A 16,701-nucleotide genomic window follows, 5' to 3' on the forward strand; every position below is an offset into this window, starting at 1 on the left:
AGGAAAATACGCACAATCTAGAGGTCACTTTTCCTTTACTTTTTGGGGCCATTTTGATTGTTTTCCTCATCAGCCTCAACTCCCTAAAATAAGCCCGAATGTCTCCTCTGGTTTCAAAAAACCCAGAACTTACATGATCATATATTCTCACCTGCTCCACTAAATGGCAGGATGCATTTACGAGGAGTTGTGGGGAGTATTTGCATTACTGTCCAGGGCAAAGTGTTTTGACAGTTTTGCTTCCTTGAAACTTTGAACTTTCAGTTTCGTTTGAGAACATTTTTGAAAATTGTTCCATTTACTCTGGGTCCCTTAGACCAGGGAGAAGCAAGTGCCCTCTTCAGGCATGTTCTGTAACTGTTCTAGGAATGCAGAATAGTAAAATTCAAGAAGCATTAGAGCTGTAAGCTGGGCATTCTGATTTCTTAGATAACAGTAACTGAACACAGGGCAACTATTTTCTGCCAGGAGACTGCCTTGAACTTTTATTAAACTAAGATATGATTAGACTCTCTGGACTTGGTGTGTAGTCCTGGTTCAGTTTCAGACTTTCTGGGCTAGACGGTCAGAAGCACACCCTTCGAGGCAGTGGTCTCTGTGTTCACTTTGCTGGACTGCTCTCTAGCTTGCATCTGTATCGTGGTAGAGAATCCACATGCTTCACTGGATGGAACAGTTTTCTGGTAATTGTTTTAAAAATTCTTTCTTCAGGCCTAGTAACCCTTCCCAAGTGTTTTTAACTTCACTCATGACAGTACTAGGATCTAGCATTTACTTAACTAGTTGGGTAAATGGCAGCATTTCTTTCTTTCTGGTGCAAAGCCTTTGGAGATTTTGGACACTTGGGGCTGTGTCAGTGGTTTCCGTCGTGGGGAGAAACAGCTATAGAGGTCAGCATTTGGGGAGTGTGCATAAATAAGGAAAGAAAGCTAATCTGTTTAAACATTCAAATTCATTTGCAAGCAAGGGGATCCAGTATGCTTGGGGTGGGGGCGGGAGTGGGGGGACAGCACTGAAACCCTGTGAATATCCTTTCTTTGGCAGCTAAATCTGGATGCTTATCCCTTGGCCCCCCTAGAGATGAGTGGCTTTGTGTCTGGAGGCCATTCCCTGTGCCGAGTTAGTTAGCTTTGTAGATGCTTCTGGCTGTGAGCAGTGCAGTTCCAACAAGATGTGCCAGGCCAGGGAATATCCCAGGCTGTGGTGATTGCTGGTCCCATTGGTTGTTTTTTTTTTTTTTTTTTTTAATGTATTTATTTATTCATTCATTCATTCACTCACTCACTTATTTATTTATGTTTGTGTTGGGTCTTCGTTGCTGCATGCGGGCTTTCCCTAGTTGCAGTGAGTGGGGGCTACTCTTCGTTGCAGTGCGCGGGCTTCTCATTGCGGTGGCTTCTCTTGTTGCAGAGCACGGGCTCTAGGCATGCGGGCCTCAGTAGTTGTGGCTCCTGCGCTCTAGAGCACAGGCTCAGTAGTTGTGAGGCTACTTAGTTGCTTAGTTGCTCCGTAGCATGTGGGATCTTCCCGGACCAGGGCTCAAACCTGTGTCCCATGGCAGGCAGATTCTTAACCACTGCGCCACCAAGGGAAGTCGGGTCCCATTGGTTTTTTAACTTGTTCCTTCCTCTTTTTGGTTCAAGATAGTCATCTAACAGAATCATCTTTTTATATTCAGAAGGCAGAATCTTAGCAAAAATAGGACAAGGTACTCTTCTGTGTATAAAGTAAGTAAACCAAAGGAGGAAGTTGAACAGTGAATAGATTTGGCTTAGAATGACTTCAGTTTGTTTTGGGCCTCAAGTTTGGGGAATACATTTTTATTTCTTTTTTTGTGAAAGCTATATTTTAGCTTTTGGAGCACTAGAATAATCACTTCACATCACTTGAAGGATCAGATACACAGACCCCTCAAAAAAGGGGAGGAAACAACTTAGGTTTGTTCCTGTTGTGGTGTGGGTTCCGTTGGCGCAGATAGCTAAGATGTAGTGGAAAGAATCCTGAGAATAAGGAGTCCGGATCCCGAACCTTGATACCGCCTCTTCATCTGTAATTGAGATCAATACTGTCTACCTCACAGGGTTGTAGTGAGAATTAAGTGAGAAAAAGTACTCATGGAAAACCTTTTAATATGTACACATGTATGTTGTTATCCTTCCACTAGCTACCTCCCGCTACTTTGCATTACTTGATATAATGTAGATGTTCCACTGCTCATTAACTAGCAATTTTTTTTTCTTTAGTCCACCATTGATTAAAGATGAACCTGAAGATGATGGCTATTTTGCTCCTCCTAGAGAGGATATAAAGCCATTAAAGAGACCTCGAGACGAGGATGAGTGAGTATTTCTTATTACTTTAATTTTTTTAAACAAAAAGGAGTCGTTTAGACAATAATACACAGAACAACTGCATTAGTTGACTTTTACTCATTAGGAATTTGTGATTAATAGACCGGGTGACTGATTTCTCTTTGAATTATGAGAAATAGGGTTTCTTAAATAAATAAGTAGTGTGCCTGAGGCTTAAATGGAGTATATATATTTACACTTTTCTTACGTTTTTTCTTATTAAAAAGGTAATGCATATTTATTGTTGGAATTTCAAATAATCCAGAATTCACAAAGAATATTTAAATTATTTAAGTTACTTTAAGTTTATCATCACCTACCACAGATAAGTTTTCATTGCTGAAGCAGTTTTTCCTAGGATCTGTGCCTGTTCGTACCTTCTGAGTGAAGTTTCCATGTATAGAAGTAATAAAGTTGCTCTTACGTAAAACAGTTATTTGAGACTTATATGTACCTCTTTCTCAAGTTCAGTCATTGCGGTTAAATCCTGTTCATTATTTTCAATCTTGCAGAGTTTATTATGTTTTGGGAATCTGCAAAGGATTTATGGTAGAAGATGGATGGAAAGGGAGGAGGGAAATACTTAATGAGCTCATTTGTATATATTCAGAATTCATAGAGAATTTCTTTCCTCCCCTTCCTTTTCCAGTTACTACTTTGTGGTAGCTATTGTTGCCCTGTGTGTGTGCTTCCCAGATTTCTACCTTCTAGTGTTGTCTATGTTTGTATGTATTCCTCTACTCCACTTCCCTTCCAGGCCTGCGTGTAGTATAAAGTTGTTTGTTTTGTTCTATAGAGGACTGTAACTATTGGTCCTTGGTCTGGCCTTCTTTACTTTCTCCATTCCTGTTCTTGACTGTAGAATGCCCAGCCAAGAGTAATAGCAGCCACGCCTGCCTTGGAGGCCGCCAAGAAGAGTTTGGAGGTCCTAATCCTATTGGTGAGAACTACTGAGTCACAATTGTGTTAACTGCGTATTCATGTTCCCCTTTCTAGTGCTGATTATAAACCTAAGAAAATTAAAACAGAAGATACCAAGAAAGAGAAGAAACGAAAACTAGAGGAAGAAGAGGTTAGTAAAGAGACTTAGGCCCTTTGGGGCTTGAGTTTGGAATAGGGAGTTTTCCATAAGATAACTTTTGAAGGCCAAATGGGTTTGAGGATTTTATTGCTCTGTTGTAGAGGAAACACTGGGAAAAACTCTTAAGTGTGTTACAGTGGCTGCGGCACTGTTAGTTTTAAGATCTCAGCCTTCCTGGGTGTCTACCCATAGCTATGCTGCCAACTGACATGTTCTTGGAGAAACTGTGCTCTCTTCATACATACAGGGGAAGTGTTAGCAATAAATCATATTTTGGCTTACAACCCAGAAGAGTTTTCCCTAGGAATGTTTTCTAGTGCTTTCTTATATCTAACAAAGCTTGCTCGTCACTCATTTTGGGTAACTCTCCCTATTTAAAGTCCTTTAAATGGGTGTCCCTTGGATACAGGATTAAATCCAAGCTCTTTACAGCTTCTTCCGATCTGGCCCCTGCATCTTGTGCCTCTTCTCTAATTTACCTTGTTCCAGCCTCACAGACCTCCTTTTCTTCTTTCCACACCAGATTCTTTTGTGCTTCAGGGCTTTATGTAACACATGCTGTTCCCTCTGTCTGGAACACATATACTCTTCCTCTTTTCTTTCTCTCCTAGTTTATAACCTTCCTTAAAATCTTAGTTTCAATTCAGGTACTTTCCTAAGGGTTCTATTTGATGCTTGTGGTAGATTTAACATATACTAATATGGTTCCTTCTTTTGACACTGTCTATTTCTTGGACTAAAAACTGTGGGCGAGTAATTCAAGAAAAAGATGTCAGAAATTCACAGGGGTCTTAATCTTGCACTCTCCTAAGAGAAGGGGTTGAGTAAGTTACTAGCTTTGCTGCATTTGAGTTTAGCCATTGTCTTGAGCAAAATGGATTCACAAGTATAAAGTCTATAGCTTGAAGTATCGTCAGTAAAGATAGTGAAAATAAGGGGCAGTGAATATTAAAAGTGTAATCTATCATAGTAGTAATAATATTAATAATTCAAATTAAATGTACTAGATGTTTACAGTGTACCAGGCACTATTATTCACGCTTTATAGGTATCATTTCATTTAATCCTTACAACAGTCCTTAGAGATAAATATTGCTACTATTATCTCCATTTTACACGTGCAGAAACTGAGGTACAGAGAGGTTACATCATTTGCCTGAAGCCACACAGATACCAAGTGGTAAAGCCGGGATTTGATCCCATGTGGTTTGATTCCAGAACCAGCACACTAGCTGCCATGTTATCCTGCTTCCTGTGGAACTTTGCTGATCCTCCAAATCCACAAGAAGGCAGAAGGAGTGTCTTTAATGAAATCATATTAAGAATATGAATGAGTAGGTGAGCCGTAGAGAGATGATCAGGGCCTGCATTTAGGGAATTGTAGCTTTTCTGACAACTAGCCTGTTCTTGGCAGAAGCTCAAGTGTATAAGAGCCAACTCAAGGAATCGAGAGTGAAATGTTGAGTAGTGAGTATGATAGTCACTCCACTTTCATGTAGATTACCAGTACAGACCAGTCAATAAAGAAATGTAAAACTTTAGCTCTCCATGCGTTCTATATTGCCTTTATGCTTATGTTGCATTTATGTAAAATAATACCTTTCTCTGGGTTTCACAGAGGTTAGTAATAACTGTTAAAACCATCTGGGAGAAAGAATGGTTGACTTCATTTATTTAATTGTCTTAGCAACCCTCTCCCTACAGGGGAGGGGAAAAAAAAGCAGGCTGAAAGACTAAATTAATACCCAGTCTTATTGTGGTAGGGACCCCAGATGGCAAGATCAGTCATTAAACCTCACTTGCTGGCTATGGTGTTTTTCATTTCTGGGAATTGTTCTGAAGTCTCCTAGTGACTGATAATCCCATTTTGAGGCTTGAAAACATACGATGTAGCCAGTAGTTTCCTGATGAAACCATCTGCATGCCTGTTCAGAAGCTGTTTAGAGAATGTCTTAACTGAAAAACATTTCCTTTTCCTGTGGTGTGTTTCAGCCTAAACAGTAAACATTATCTGAATTAATGCAATTCTCTAGTATTTTCTCTTCCCAGACATACTTACACGTATATATTCTCCATTCCTATTTTAAACTATGTGTAGTACTGTAGTCTTTCCCCTTCTTTGTACACTGGAGGCCATTTGCTTTCCCTAAGTTTATCTGATTACCATCCTATCATGTGTAGTCCTAGAATGTTTATATATTCCAGCCATTCCCATGAGTCACATTCTGTTATTTTTCTGGTAAACGGGCTCTCATCATAGTCAATAGCAGCTTTTTGACCTTGAGCAAGTGACAAAACCTGTTTCAGAGTTTCCTTGACTATAACTGGAAGAGGTCAAACCAAACTAAAGTTCTTTCAAGTTCTGCCATTCTGAAACTGACTTTAAGATGACTCAAAACCATTTTTCATAGCTATATAAAACTTAACTGAATAAAGACTTAAATTATATTTAATAGTTAGGACAAAGGAAAATATTCTTCAGAAGAGTTTAGATTCTGTTAAGCAGGACCCCCACCTGTTGAATAGCACATTTTTGTCTGGATGTGTGTGTGTGTGTGTTTTGAGATTTATCACCTGTATTGATGGATTATACTTGTTTATGTTTGTTCTTTTTCTGTGCTACTGTGACAGCTCATCTAGGGTTACAGTTCAAAGAAATACTATCATGGGAATTGGTCATTGTTGTAGGGCTTCCCAAGTACTTGCTTGCTTACTGCTTCATGACTTTGTGTATGCAAATAGCAGTAATAAAGTATTTCCCCCCCAGGCTCAATCAGAAATTTCCTTTCAAATTGTATATTTAATACATTAAAAGTCTCCTGTACCTGTTATTTGGTGGTATTAGAAGAGGTTTAAAGATGAGTAGATTTTAAAATAAGTGAGGATAATACACTGGGATTACTCTGTCCCAAACTCCACTGAGGCTAAAAAAATACAATTTCCCAGGCTCTTCTCCTACAGAATGAATGTTTTTAACTACTTTCTCAGGTAATCAATGTGTCTGGGAGTTTTAGGAAATACCGCTTTAGAGAAAAGTACCAATAAATTTTTATTCATCTGTCAAATTGAGAGTATTGGACTCAGGAACTTCTCCAGTTCTCATATTCCATGATTCCAGTTTTTCTGTCTAATGGCTCCCCAAAACTACTTCCAGAAGTGTAATTGGTCCTTATTTAAGTGCTTTCTCACCATGTTTCTTTGTAGGATGGTAAATTGAAAAAACCCAAGAATAAGGATAAAGATAAAGATAAAAAAGTTCCTGAGCCAGATAGTAAGAAAAAGAAGCCGAAGAAAGAAGAGGAACAGAAGTGGAAATGGTAATATTTCAGCACTGGGTTAAAATGTTAGCTCTTTTATTCTACAACCTAATGAAACAAGAATATTGAGTATTAAAATGAATAGCTTGATATTTGTGGGAGGAGGGAAGTACTTAAAAGAATCTCTCTGGAATAACATTCTGAAATAAGTTTTGCAGGACCTAGTGAGAACATTAACTACCTCTTACCCTATTGGATCTCAATACTATGTCCCACCCTGTTGAACTATAGAAGTCCTATATATATATGGAAATTTAGCATATGAATAAAGTTGCATTTAAAATGAGAGGGGAAAAGATGGATTGTTCTATAAATCATATTGGGGAAATTGCCTATTTGTTTAAAAAAAAAAAAACCTCCACAAGAAAACCTGGGTGAATATTTTTATAATTGTAGAATAACGAAGACCTTTTGAAGCAAGACATATAAGCAGAGCCATAAGGAAAATATTTATAAATTTGATAAAATTAAAGTCTTCTATATGGCAAATCAACAAACTCATGCCATTAAAAAAAAAATCCTAAAGGAAAATATTTGTACTACAATGGGCTAAGATTCGTAATATGAAAAAAAAAAGGTCTTTTAAAACAATGAAAGGAATAGTCTGATAGAAAAATGAGGAAAAGGCAACTCATTAAAGAAGATAAATGATTAACAAACATCTTAAAATATGGTGAACCTCACAAGTAGCAAAGAAAGGTGCAAAGAAAAATAATAAATGAAACATCTTTTTGTTTAATGTGTCACAGATTAGGAAAGATTAGTAAGTACCAAAACATCTAGGGTTGTAAATATGAGAAAACAGGCATTCTTCTTCACTGTGGGGAGTGAAGATTCAGACAATCTTCAATGGAGGACAGTTTAGCAATAACAGGTTATTTCTAGATGTTTAGAGTTTTGAAATAAACTTGTATTTTTTATACTGGCTGTTCTTAAAACTTTGTATTATTTAGCCGGTGCATCTATACTATACATGATTTGTGTTTATGTTGAAAAAATTCCAATGATTCAGAGGTATACGAGTTAGAAAAAAATGACTGTTCCCTTTCCTTCTTTCTCCCGTTCCCATTTTTCTTTTCTAGCTTTGAGGTATCCACTATTTGTAGTTTGGTATGTAGAGTTCCAGACCCATTGGTATGCATTTACTCTATGGCTTTTGTAATAGAGAACAGTAATCTCACCAGTACTTCTGAGCAAAGGGGAAACATCAGTGTCCAGAGAGGTGGCTGAGAGGAGCAGAGCTGCAGTGGCAGAAAGGCTCAGCACAGCTGTGCAATTGGCATTATTGGTGTGGACATATGTGGAGTTAAAAAAGGAAAGTGTAAAGGAAAAATACAGAGCAAAGGAACTCTGGGCCTTTCTGGGGTCTGTCAGAAAACTAAAGAACATGTGTTTTTATTTTCCTCATTTTTTTCCTTTGAAATTAATCAAAGTTTTTAGTGATGGAATTTAGAAAGGTTTTTATGACCTTTAATAAAATTTTTTTTTAAGATGAAATTAAGTGATTCTATAAATCAGGGGTTATTATTGGGAGTGGTGAGTTAGTAATTCGTCAGTTTGTTATGTCTCTGGGTCCTGTGGTAGGGTGCTCAGTAAGTTTGTTGAGTGAACAAGGTACTTTCTTTGTCATCACAGGCTCTCTGCTGCCTTCCCCCTTCCTTTGGAGCCCTGGCTCTTATTGGGCCTGAAAGCAGATGTACTCTTTTTTCTAGTCCAGCCTTTTGTGTGTGCAATTAGGTATCCTTGAAGGGTCTAATAGCCTGATTTTGCTTCTGTGGTTGAAATTCTTGTCAGTGTTACCACACTTTAATTCTGAGAGATTTGTGACCTATGGTTTTTATTCTTGTTTTGGTTTAAGTGGGACCATTGAAGATGGTAGGTTTGGGGCTGAGTAATCTTTGCTACAGCCTCCAGTGCATGCATTTCTCAAGTCTGGTTGTTAAATCGTGTGCATTCTTAAGCACAATGCTTGAAGGTACCACTGTAAGTTTTTATAAGTAGAGAACAGGAATGAATGACTGGCCTCTTAACCTATCGCTTGCCCTTTCCTGCTGTCACTGTAGGCTTACCTGTTAGACTCTGAAGTCGGTGGTCAAGTCCTCAGTGACTGTCACTGAGAGCCTAGTCAGTGAACTTAAATGGCAGATACTCTCATTTTTACTACCTCTCTTGCTATCTCACTAAAAGAATTAACACCCTTTATCAGTTTGGTAAATGTGTAGATCTTCCGCTTCCCCCCCAGAGTCATAGACTTGTTCATCCTGCCAAAAAACAAGCCAACTTTGAGCCTTTTCTCCCTCTTTGGTAATTTTGGGAATGGGAAAATGTTCGGGATCCCTGTGGGTTTCTTTACTGTGTCACATTTTCTCCATAGAAACAATGTTACAAGTGGTGGCAGTAATGCTCAGGCTCATTCATAGAAACCTATTAAACCCAGCTCCCCCTATTTTTAAAAAATTTTTTTAATTTATTTTTTATTGTTTTTAATTAATTGTATGTTTGTTTTTGGCTGCATTGGGTCTTCGTTGCTGCACACTTGCTTTCTCTAGTCGCGGCGAGCTGAGGCTACTCTTCATTGTGGTGCGCGGGCTTCTCTTGTTGCGGAGCACGGGCTCTAGGCACATGGGCTACAGTCGTTGCAGCACATGGGCTCAGTAGTTGCAGCACATGGGCCCTAGAGCATGCGGGCTTCAGTAGTTGCAGCACACAGGCTCAGTAGTTGTGGCATGTGGGCCCTAGAGCGCAGGCTCAGTAGTTGTGGCACACGGGCTTAGTTGCTCTGTGGCATGTGGGATCTTCCCGGACCAGGGCTCGAACCCATGTCGCCTGCATTGGCAGGAGGATTCTTAACCACTGCGCCACCAGGGAAGTCCCAGCTCCCCCTATTTTTATCTGTTACTCGTTGTAGCTATATAGGGTTTCAGCGCTGCTTTGAGTTGAGTGTACTTTTGTGTCAGGGTTGGTCTGTTGGAACATAAGTCCCATGTTTATTCTAAACAGATGATTCTTCATGAGAATATCTAGAAACTGGGGAGTTTGTTGATGGTGTTAAGTGTGATTAAGTACATGTTTTTCTTAACTTTGTTGGTGAACCATTGATGGGGGCCTTAAAAGGCCAACACTACTATTTTTATTTGTATAGTACTAGTTGCTGATCCAATGATATCAGCATGTGTCATAGGTTATGTTCTTTCTTTCTGTTTAAACTGAGGTTTAGTGTTGAGTGCATCTCTTAATTTGCTTAAATGGTTAAGAAGTTACTGTGAGCCCTCAGGATGAATGTGACGGAATAGAAAGAATTATAAAAAGTTGGAATCTTAATTAAAAAGCACTGGAGTTGGGAATTCCCTGGCGGTCCAGTAGTTAGGACTCTGCACTTTCACTGCTGTAGGCCCAGGTTTGATCCTTGGTCAGGGAACTAAGGTCCCACAAGCCATGCTGCGCGGCCAAAAACATAAAACGAAAACAAAACAGTGGAGTTGATGAGAAGAATGGAACCAAGTTATAGGATAAAGGAAAACATGGTGCTCTGGATCCCCATACAGCTACTTTGTGACTGCTATAGATAGGCTTCTTGCAGTTTCTCTCACCTCCGTACACACATCCATCCATACATACGTATTTTCTCTGATTTGGAGAGTAAAAGATCCTGGGGGAAGTGTGCAGTTAAGTGGTATTATAATACATTCACTTTGTTGTGCAGTGATCCCCACCACCTTCTGTCTCCAGAATTCCCATCACCTTGCAAAACTGAAACTCTTTTTTAAACAATAACCCTCCTTCATTCCCCCTTTTCTTGCCATCAGTAACTACCATTCTACTTTCTGTCTCTGTGAATTTGATTAATCTAGGTACCTTGTATCAGTGGAATCACAATATCTGGCCTTTGGTGGCTGGATTATTTTACTTAAGAAAATGTCCTCAAGGTTCATTCATGTTGTAGCATGTCAGAATTTTCTTCCTGTTTCAGGCTGAGTAATATTCCATTGTATGTATAGACTACTTTTTATTTATCCACTCATCAGTTAATGGATGCTTAGGTGGTTTCTACCTTTTGGAAGTTGTGAATAGTGCTTCTGTGAACATTTGTGTACAAATATTTGTTTGAATGCCTGCTTTCAGTCCTCTTGAGTGTACTCCCAGGAGTGAAGTTTCTAGATCATATGGTAATTCTATGTTTAACTTTTTGAAGAACCGCCATATTGTTTTCTACAGCTGCACCCGCTTCATTCCCACCAGCAGTGCACAAGAGTTCCAGTTTCTCCACATCCTCATCAACACTTGTTATTTCTGATTTGTTTTTGTTTTTTAAGAATAGCTATCCTAGTGGCTGAGAGTGCTATCTCATGGTTTTGATTTACATTTTCCTAATAATCAGCACCCTTGTCAAAAATTATTTGATCATATATATTGACCTTGGTTTTATAGTAATGCTCTTGTTACAGCACAGTTTTTGATACATGTAATTTTTATTTGATGTTTCTGAACTTTAAAACATTGGCGTTGTAAGATGACAGGAAGTAATAGAATATGCATAACTGGCCTCCTGAATAATTCTGTAGAACTGTAGTACTTTTCATTTTAAGATAGGAATACCAAAGATTAAAATCTGTGAAGTTTTAAAGTATTCTATCTGTAAGACAACTGACTGACTCTTTAAAAAACAAAATGGTGGTGGTGGTGGTGAGAAGGTTTGTCTAATTCTAGAGAAAGAAAGACTTTGAGACATATCAACCAATTGCAGTGTGTGGTCCTTAATTGTATCCTAGTCTATAAAATACTTTTTGGATATAATAGGGATGTTTTTAATATGGTCTGAGTATTTGAATGATACTAGGGAACTATTACATGAGATGATAGTCATTATGTACTTTCTCAAAGGATTGTTTTCCCTTACACCTTCACCTGGCATCTCCATTCCCAGGAGGCCTTTTCCTATGTATCAGCTGTATAAATAATACCTCTGTCATGTACATCGTTGTGGCTGTTATATCATTGTGATAAAACAGTTGTTTCCATATCCATATCCCCTACTTATTGCTGAATAATGATCTCATGTACTCAATATCTTTGGACTAAACTGCTGAAATGTATTTTCCTCCGTTCACCTGATTATTCCATCATATTTGTTGTGAGTATTGGCTTTTACAAAGTGAAGGATGCTGGGGTTTTTTGACCCAGGCCTTGAATGTGGGGCAGAGAGTCATTCCAGAGCACCAATCAGTTGAGCAGATAATTATTTTGGCATTTAATAGGTGATAATCTCTATATTAGGTGAAGTGATCACTAAATGAGGTTGTACTTTGTCTTTTAAAGGTGGGAAGAAGAGCGCTATCCTGAAGGCATCAAGTGGAAATTCCTAGAACATAAAGGTCCTGTATTTGCTCCACCATATGAACCTCTTCCAGAGAATGTCAAGTTTTACTATGATGGTGAGTTGTTCCAAGGTTGTCCAATTCTTGGCCAAGGAAAGAGTTTGCTTCTATTTAGGAATAGAAAGTGAGGAAGGATCTTGTGCTGTATAATCCTTTTTGTTTGTTTCATTTTGTTTTATTGTCATCGTATGGTTTGGGGAAAGGGCTCTCAGGTGTTTACTTAACTCTTAAAAGGCCCATTTGGTGCTGAAAAAGTGCCGTGAGAAAGGGGCTGTCTTATCTCCCTTGTCTCCCTTTGAGACATGGTCCCCAAAAGGTCCATCTACATAGGTCACAGCACTTGGTCCACAAGCCTAATGTTTTTATCTGAACTTCACTTCTAAGGAGCTACTCTTTGTAAGAGTTACTGGAAAAGCCTGACTTGAATGGTGGTATTTTATTTTAGTGACATAATGCAAGCTGACAAGCTGCTCATTGCTAGAAATAGTATTTAGTACTTGATTGAGGATTAATTAGTCTGCCATCAACATCTAGGTAGGGCTAATAGGTGTCTATCACTCTACACAGCGCAACACTATGCCTTTGCCCTTTATGCAGTCAAGTCTGCTGGGCTGCTCTGAAGAAATAGCCTGCCTCGTTCTCTTAGAACCCTCAGAATTGTCTATTAACTGTCACTGGTATTTCTGTCCTTGGGTTGAACATTTTGAGAGTAGTCTTTGATGCTCCCTTATTGGCATATAGCAGTATGCAGATGGTAATACTCAGCTGATTTCCCTCATTCCAAGAGTTTTCTCCAGAAATGGCTAGAGCATTATTCCTCAAACTCTCATGTGCTTTAGATTCACCAAGAGGATCTGGGCCCATTTAATTGGTGTTGAGTGATATTGGGTGCTTCTGAACCAAGTGGTCTGCTGACCAAACTTTGAGAAACACTGGGCCAGGAGGACTGCTGAAAAGCATCAGTGGTGAACACTCAGAGTTCTGGTATATCTCTGTGTCCGCGAGCAGTGGCCTCAGGCCATGGATGCTTATAGGTCAAGGGTGGTAGTTTATACTGAAAGGCCAGGTCTTGCAAGTGAGGAACATGTCAGACTTGGCAAGCTGGACTTCGTTTTTTTTAAACTGTATTTATTTAGCGTGCCTGTATTCAGACACCAAGACCCAGCAGCGACAATACTGACGAATCCCTGATCTCATGGACTGTGCCATCTAGCAGGACCTTATAGCCTCAGTGACAAATGCTTACATCAGATAAACATTCTGACCTATGTTGACTGGACAACACAGGACAAGAGTACAGAGTTCTGCTGTCAGCCCTCACAGTGGGTCATTCCTGGAGACTCTTCAGTGTGACTCAAAGCTAAAACTCCAATGAACAGAAAGAGCCTTAGATAATCATAAAAGTTCAGGTATTCTGTAACCCTAGTATGGGTTTACCAAGAGCTTTAGAATGCTCAACTGGTAAAGCCTAACTCTGAGGTCCAAAGTGATTTGAAGGAAAGCTAGATTCCTTTCTTTAGCCTTTGGGTTTCTCTTACTTTCCAAGATGGGAATTCTTGCCTGGTCGTCCTTTATAGGAGCTCCAGCTCCAGGGCTCTCACATTTTCTCATGTGCTCTTTCTCAGATCTCTTCCCTTTGATTAGGTAAAGTCCCACACTGCAGTAAGTCAAGAAGTTGTATTTGACTTACTAGTCTAGAGTGATACTGTCAGTCCTGCCTGCTCTCTAGGGAAGAGAATTCTCAGACTCCTTTAGCGCTTGCCAGGGAGGTGGGGAACGGACTGGCTGAAGCAGTGAATGGCCTCTAAGAAACTCCAGTTTTCAGCTCTGACTCAGCAGTTTCTTATTCCTGGAGCTCAGCCTTTTCTACAAAACACTACCATTGTCAGGAACCTTTAAGTCATCCTCCTACCCTTCTACTGCTGGGAGCTGTCATTTCATCGTTTGACAGCTCATCTAAAACAGGAGGCGTCAAAATTGTTCTCTATTGGGACAGAATTCAGTAAAATTTCCCAAAGAGTATACCAGAGATACCCGAGAACAGTTTACATTCTTTCTTGCCTTTTATTTTATTCTTAGTGACTTAATGGTTTCCTTTATATTGGAAGCATGTTACATCTTAACTGGCAACACTGGTTCCGACTTGAGTGGGGGAATTCTAAAGAAGTGCAGGAAACTCTTGAAAGCCAGCCTATCCTCAAGGTGTCGTCTTTGGAAGGAGCCGGAATGTTGAGAGGGGAAGCCGCGCCACCTGCTGGCCTTTTAAAATTATGAATTTCAAGCAGGTTCTTTCTGTCTACCCAGAAAGTTTCAGTTTGGAGCTGCAATTCCCTGTATCAACCCTACAATCAGGGATAATAACTTTCTAACCATCATGAGATGAGATGTCTTCTAAGTTTTGAAATGAATGGATTTCTGGTTAAGTTTTAGTTTTCTGTAATAAATGGGAAAATCCTTGGTGAATTATTAGTACCTATGTAATAGTAAGGCAGTGGAGAAACGTGTATGCCAAGAACCCCAGTCATCCCTGTGTTCTGGATGAGCCCTGTTTCCCTGAAAGAGGCAACCTCATAATGCCTGTGTTCCAGGGCATCTCAAACTCTAGTGTATACACAAGCCACTTGGGGGTCTCATTGAAATGTACTTTCTGGTCAGTAGGTCTGGGGTGGGGCCTGAGATGCTGCACTTCTAACAAACTCCCACGTGATGTCAATACTGCTGGTCCATGAACTATACTTTGAGTAGCAAGGTTCTAGAGGAATGTCTTACTTAGATTTTTCATATGGGATATCTGGGCTTGCCTGCTGTGAATATATATTTTTAATTCATATTCCACCCACCTAACTTTGAAGAAGAAAGATGCCTATTTCTTTTCCCCACAATTCCTTTCTTCCACTCCCTGCCCTATCCCTTCCTCCCCTTCTTGAACAGAAGCTGTTTAGCTTAGCAGTGGCAGGAGTCCCTCTGAGGATTTGATTTTTAAAAACCATTGAAGAGGTGTAAAGGACCCTGCTTGCTGAAAGGAAAAGGAAGAGTGACTGGGCCTCCCCCAGGTCATCCCTGTCCTGAGCAGGCTCCTGGGAACAATTTACTGGCATAGTCTCCAGAGAATGACCCAGGTAAATATCTGATACAGAGAAGGCGAATTCGTACAAGTAGATACAAATCCATATACTACTGTCTTTGTTGTTACTGTTGTTACCACGTGTCACCAGACCTTTATATACATACCGTTGGAAGGTAAACCATTATTAAAGAAGGCGTCTCCAGAGCCTCAGTGTTTATACTCAGAACATGAATACTACACCTCATTTTTTGGAACCACTTTTTTCTCTAGGTAAAGTCATGAAGCTGAGCCCCAAAGCAGAAGAAGTAGCTACGTTCTTTGCAAAAATGCTCGACCATGAATATACTACTAAGGAAATATTTAGGAAAAATTTCTTTAAAGACTGGAGAAAGGTATTGTAGCCTATATATTGATATCCTAGCACCTTACAAAAATATTGATCAACTACTAAGTAATAAATTGTAATTTTACAAAAAATTCCCTGATGTACAATTTGAGTTTTATGAATTTTATTGTATTAAAAAATTGGGGGAGGGGGTTCTGTTCATTTACTGTATTATATAGGTTTTCTGTCCAACAAGAATACCTATATTTCTTTCCTGTCAGCTGTCATAGGACGGTAGGGGGTAGTTTATCAGATTAGGCCAAACAGAAAACCTCAGCTCCAGCTGAGCAAAGCAAAGTTTGCCTCTGCAGGACTGCCCTCTGTCTGCTATTGCAAAGAGACATGCATTGATGTTGTGCTGTTCCCTCTTGATTCGTGCTCGTTAGCTTAGGTACTTCCTGCTCTTGAAACCGCATATCTGTCCTGTATCTGCCCATGTGATTTTAAACAACTTCCTTATTCTCAATATGGATAATATGACAGAGGCTGAGCTGAAGGTTACCTTCTGAATAGCTCTAGAAGTAAGATTTAATAAGTGAAGAGAGCAAGGATGTTTCTAGGAGAGAATGAATGTGGGAATATCTCTCCCATTACTAAAATGAACAATGTGTATTAATGTTTCCCCAGCTGTAGTACTCATATGCTTAGGGGGTTGTGGCAGTGTGCCAAGGAGTACGAGAAACTACATAAGAGTGTTACCCTTTTCAGTGTTAAGTTATTTTGAATGTTCTTCTATTGAATACATATTTATAATAGAATGAAGTAAGAAACGTGTTCCTTTTTTTTCAAAACTCACAAGTTTAGATTGACTACCTTGCCAGATACCCTTTGACTGAAAACATGATGCTTTGCTGTAACTGCAGAAAAACCAGAGGGCTTTTTAGTTTATTTACCTTCTTCTTCTTCTGTCTCCCCCTTTTCTTTTAACTAGGAAATGACCAATGAAGAGAAGAATGTTATCACCACCCTCAGCAAATGTGATTTTACCCAGATGAGCCAGTATTTCAAAGCCCAGACAGAAGCTCGGAAGCAGATGAGCAAGGAAGAGAAACTGGTACTGCAGAATTTCTTAAACCTCTGGAGAATTTTAGAATAGTGATCAGTTTATCTAATTTTCTTCTTGTT

At 39.4% G+C, this 16,701-nt stretch overlaps 1 protein-coding gene across 1 annotated transcript in view; it reads left to right on the forward strand.

Moving 5' to 3' along the window:
- The window catches only part of TOP1 (DNA topoisomerase I), an 84,779-nt gene that overhangs the window by 44,499 nt on the left and 23,579 nt on the right, over window positions 1–16,701 (forward strand). Inside the window, exons 6-11 of the mRNA XM_024742888.1 lie at window positions 2,244–2,339; window positions 3,348–3,423; window positions 6,637–6,749; window positions 12,066–12,181; window positions 15,462–15,583; window positions 16,508–16,630. Of these exons, the coding sequence (XP_024598656.1) occupies window positions 2,244–2,339; window positions 3,348–3,423; window positions 6,637–6,749; window positions 12,066–12,181; window positions 15,462–15,583; window positions 16,508–16,630 (646 nt within the window). The remainder of the gene's footprint in view (window positions 1–2,243; window positions 2,340–3,347; window positions 3,424–6,636; window positions 6,750–12,065; window positions 12,182–15,461; window positions 15,584–16,507; window positions 16,631–16,701) is intronic.

Source organism: Neophocaena asiaeorientalis, unplaced genomic scaffold (genome assembly GCF_003031525.2).
Source record: "Neophocaena asiaeorientalis asiaeorientalis breed wild unplaced genomic scaffold, Neophocaena_asiaeorientalis_V1.1 scaffold82, whole genome shotgun sequence".
Taxonomy (NCBI): domain Eukaryota; kingdom Metazoa; phylum Chordata; class Mammalia; order Artiodactyla; family Phocoenidae; genus Neophocaena; species Neophocaena asiaeorientalis.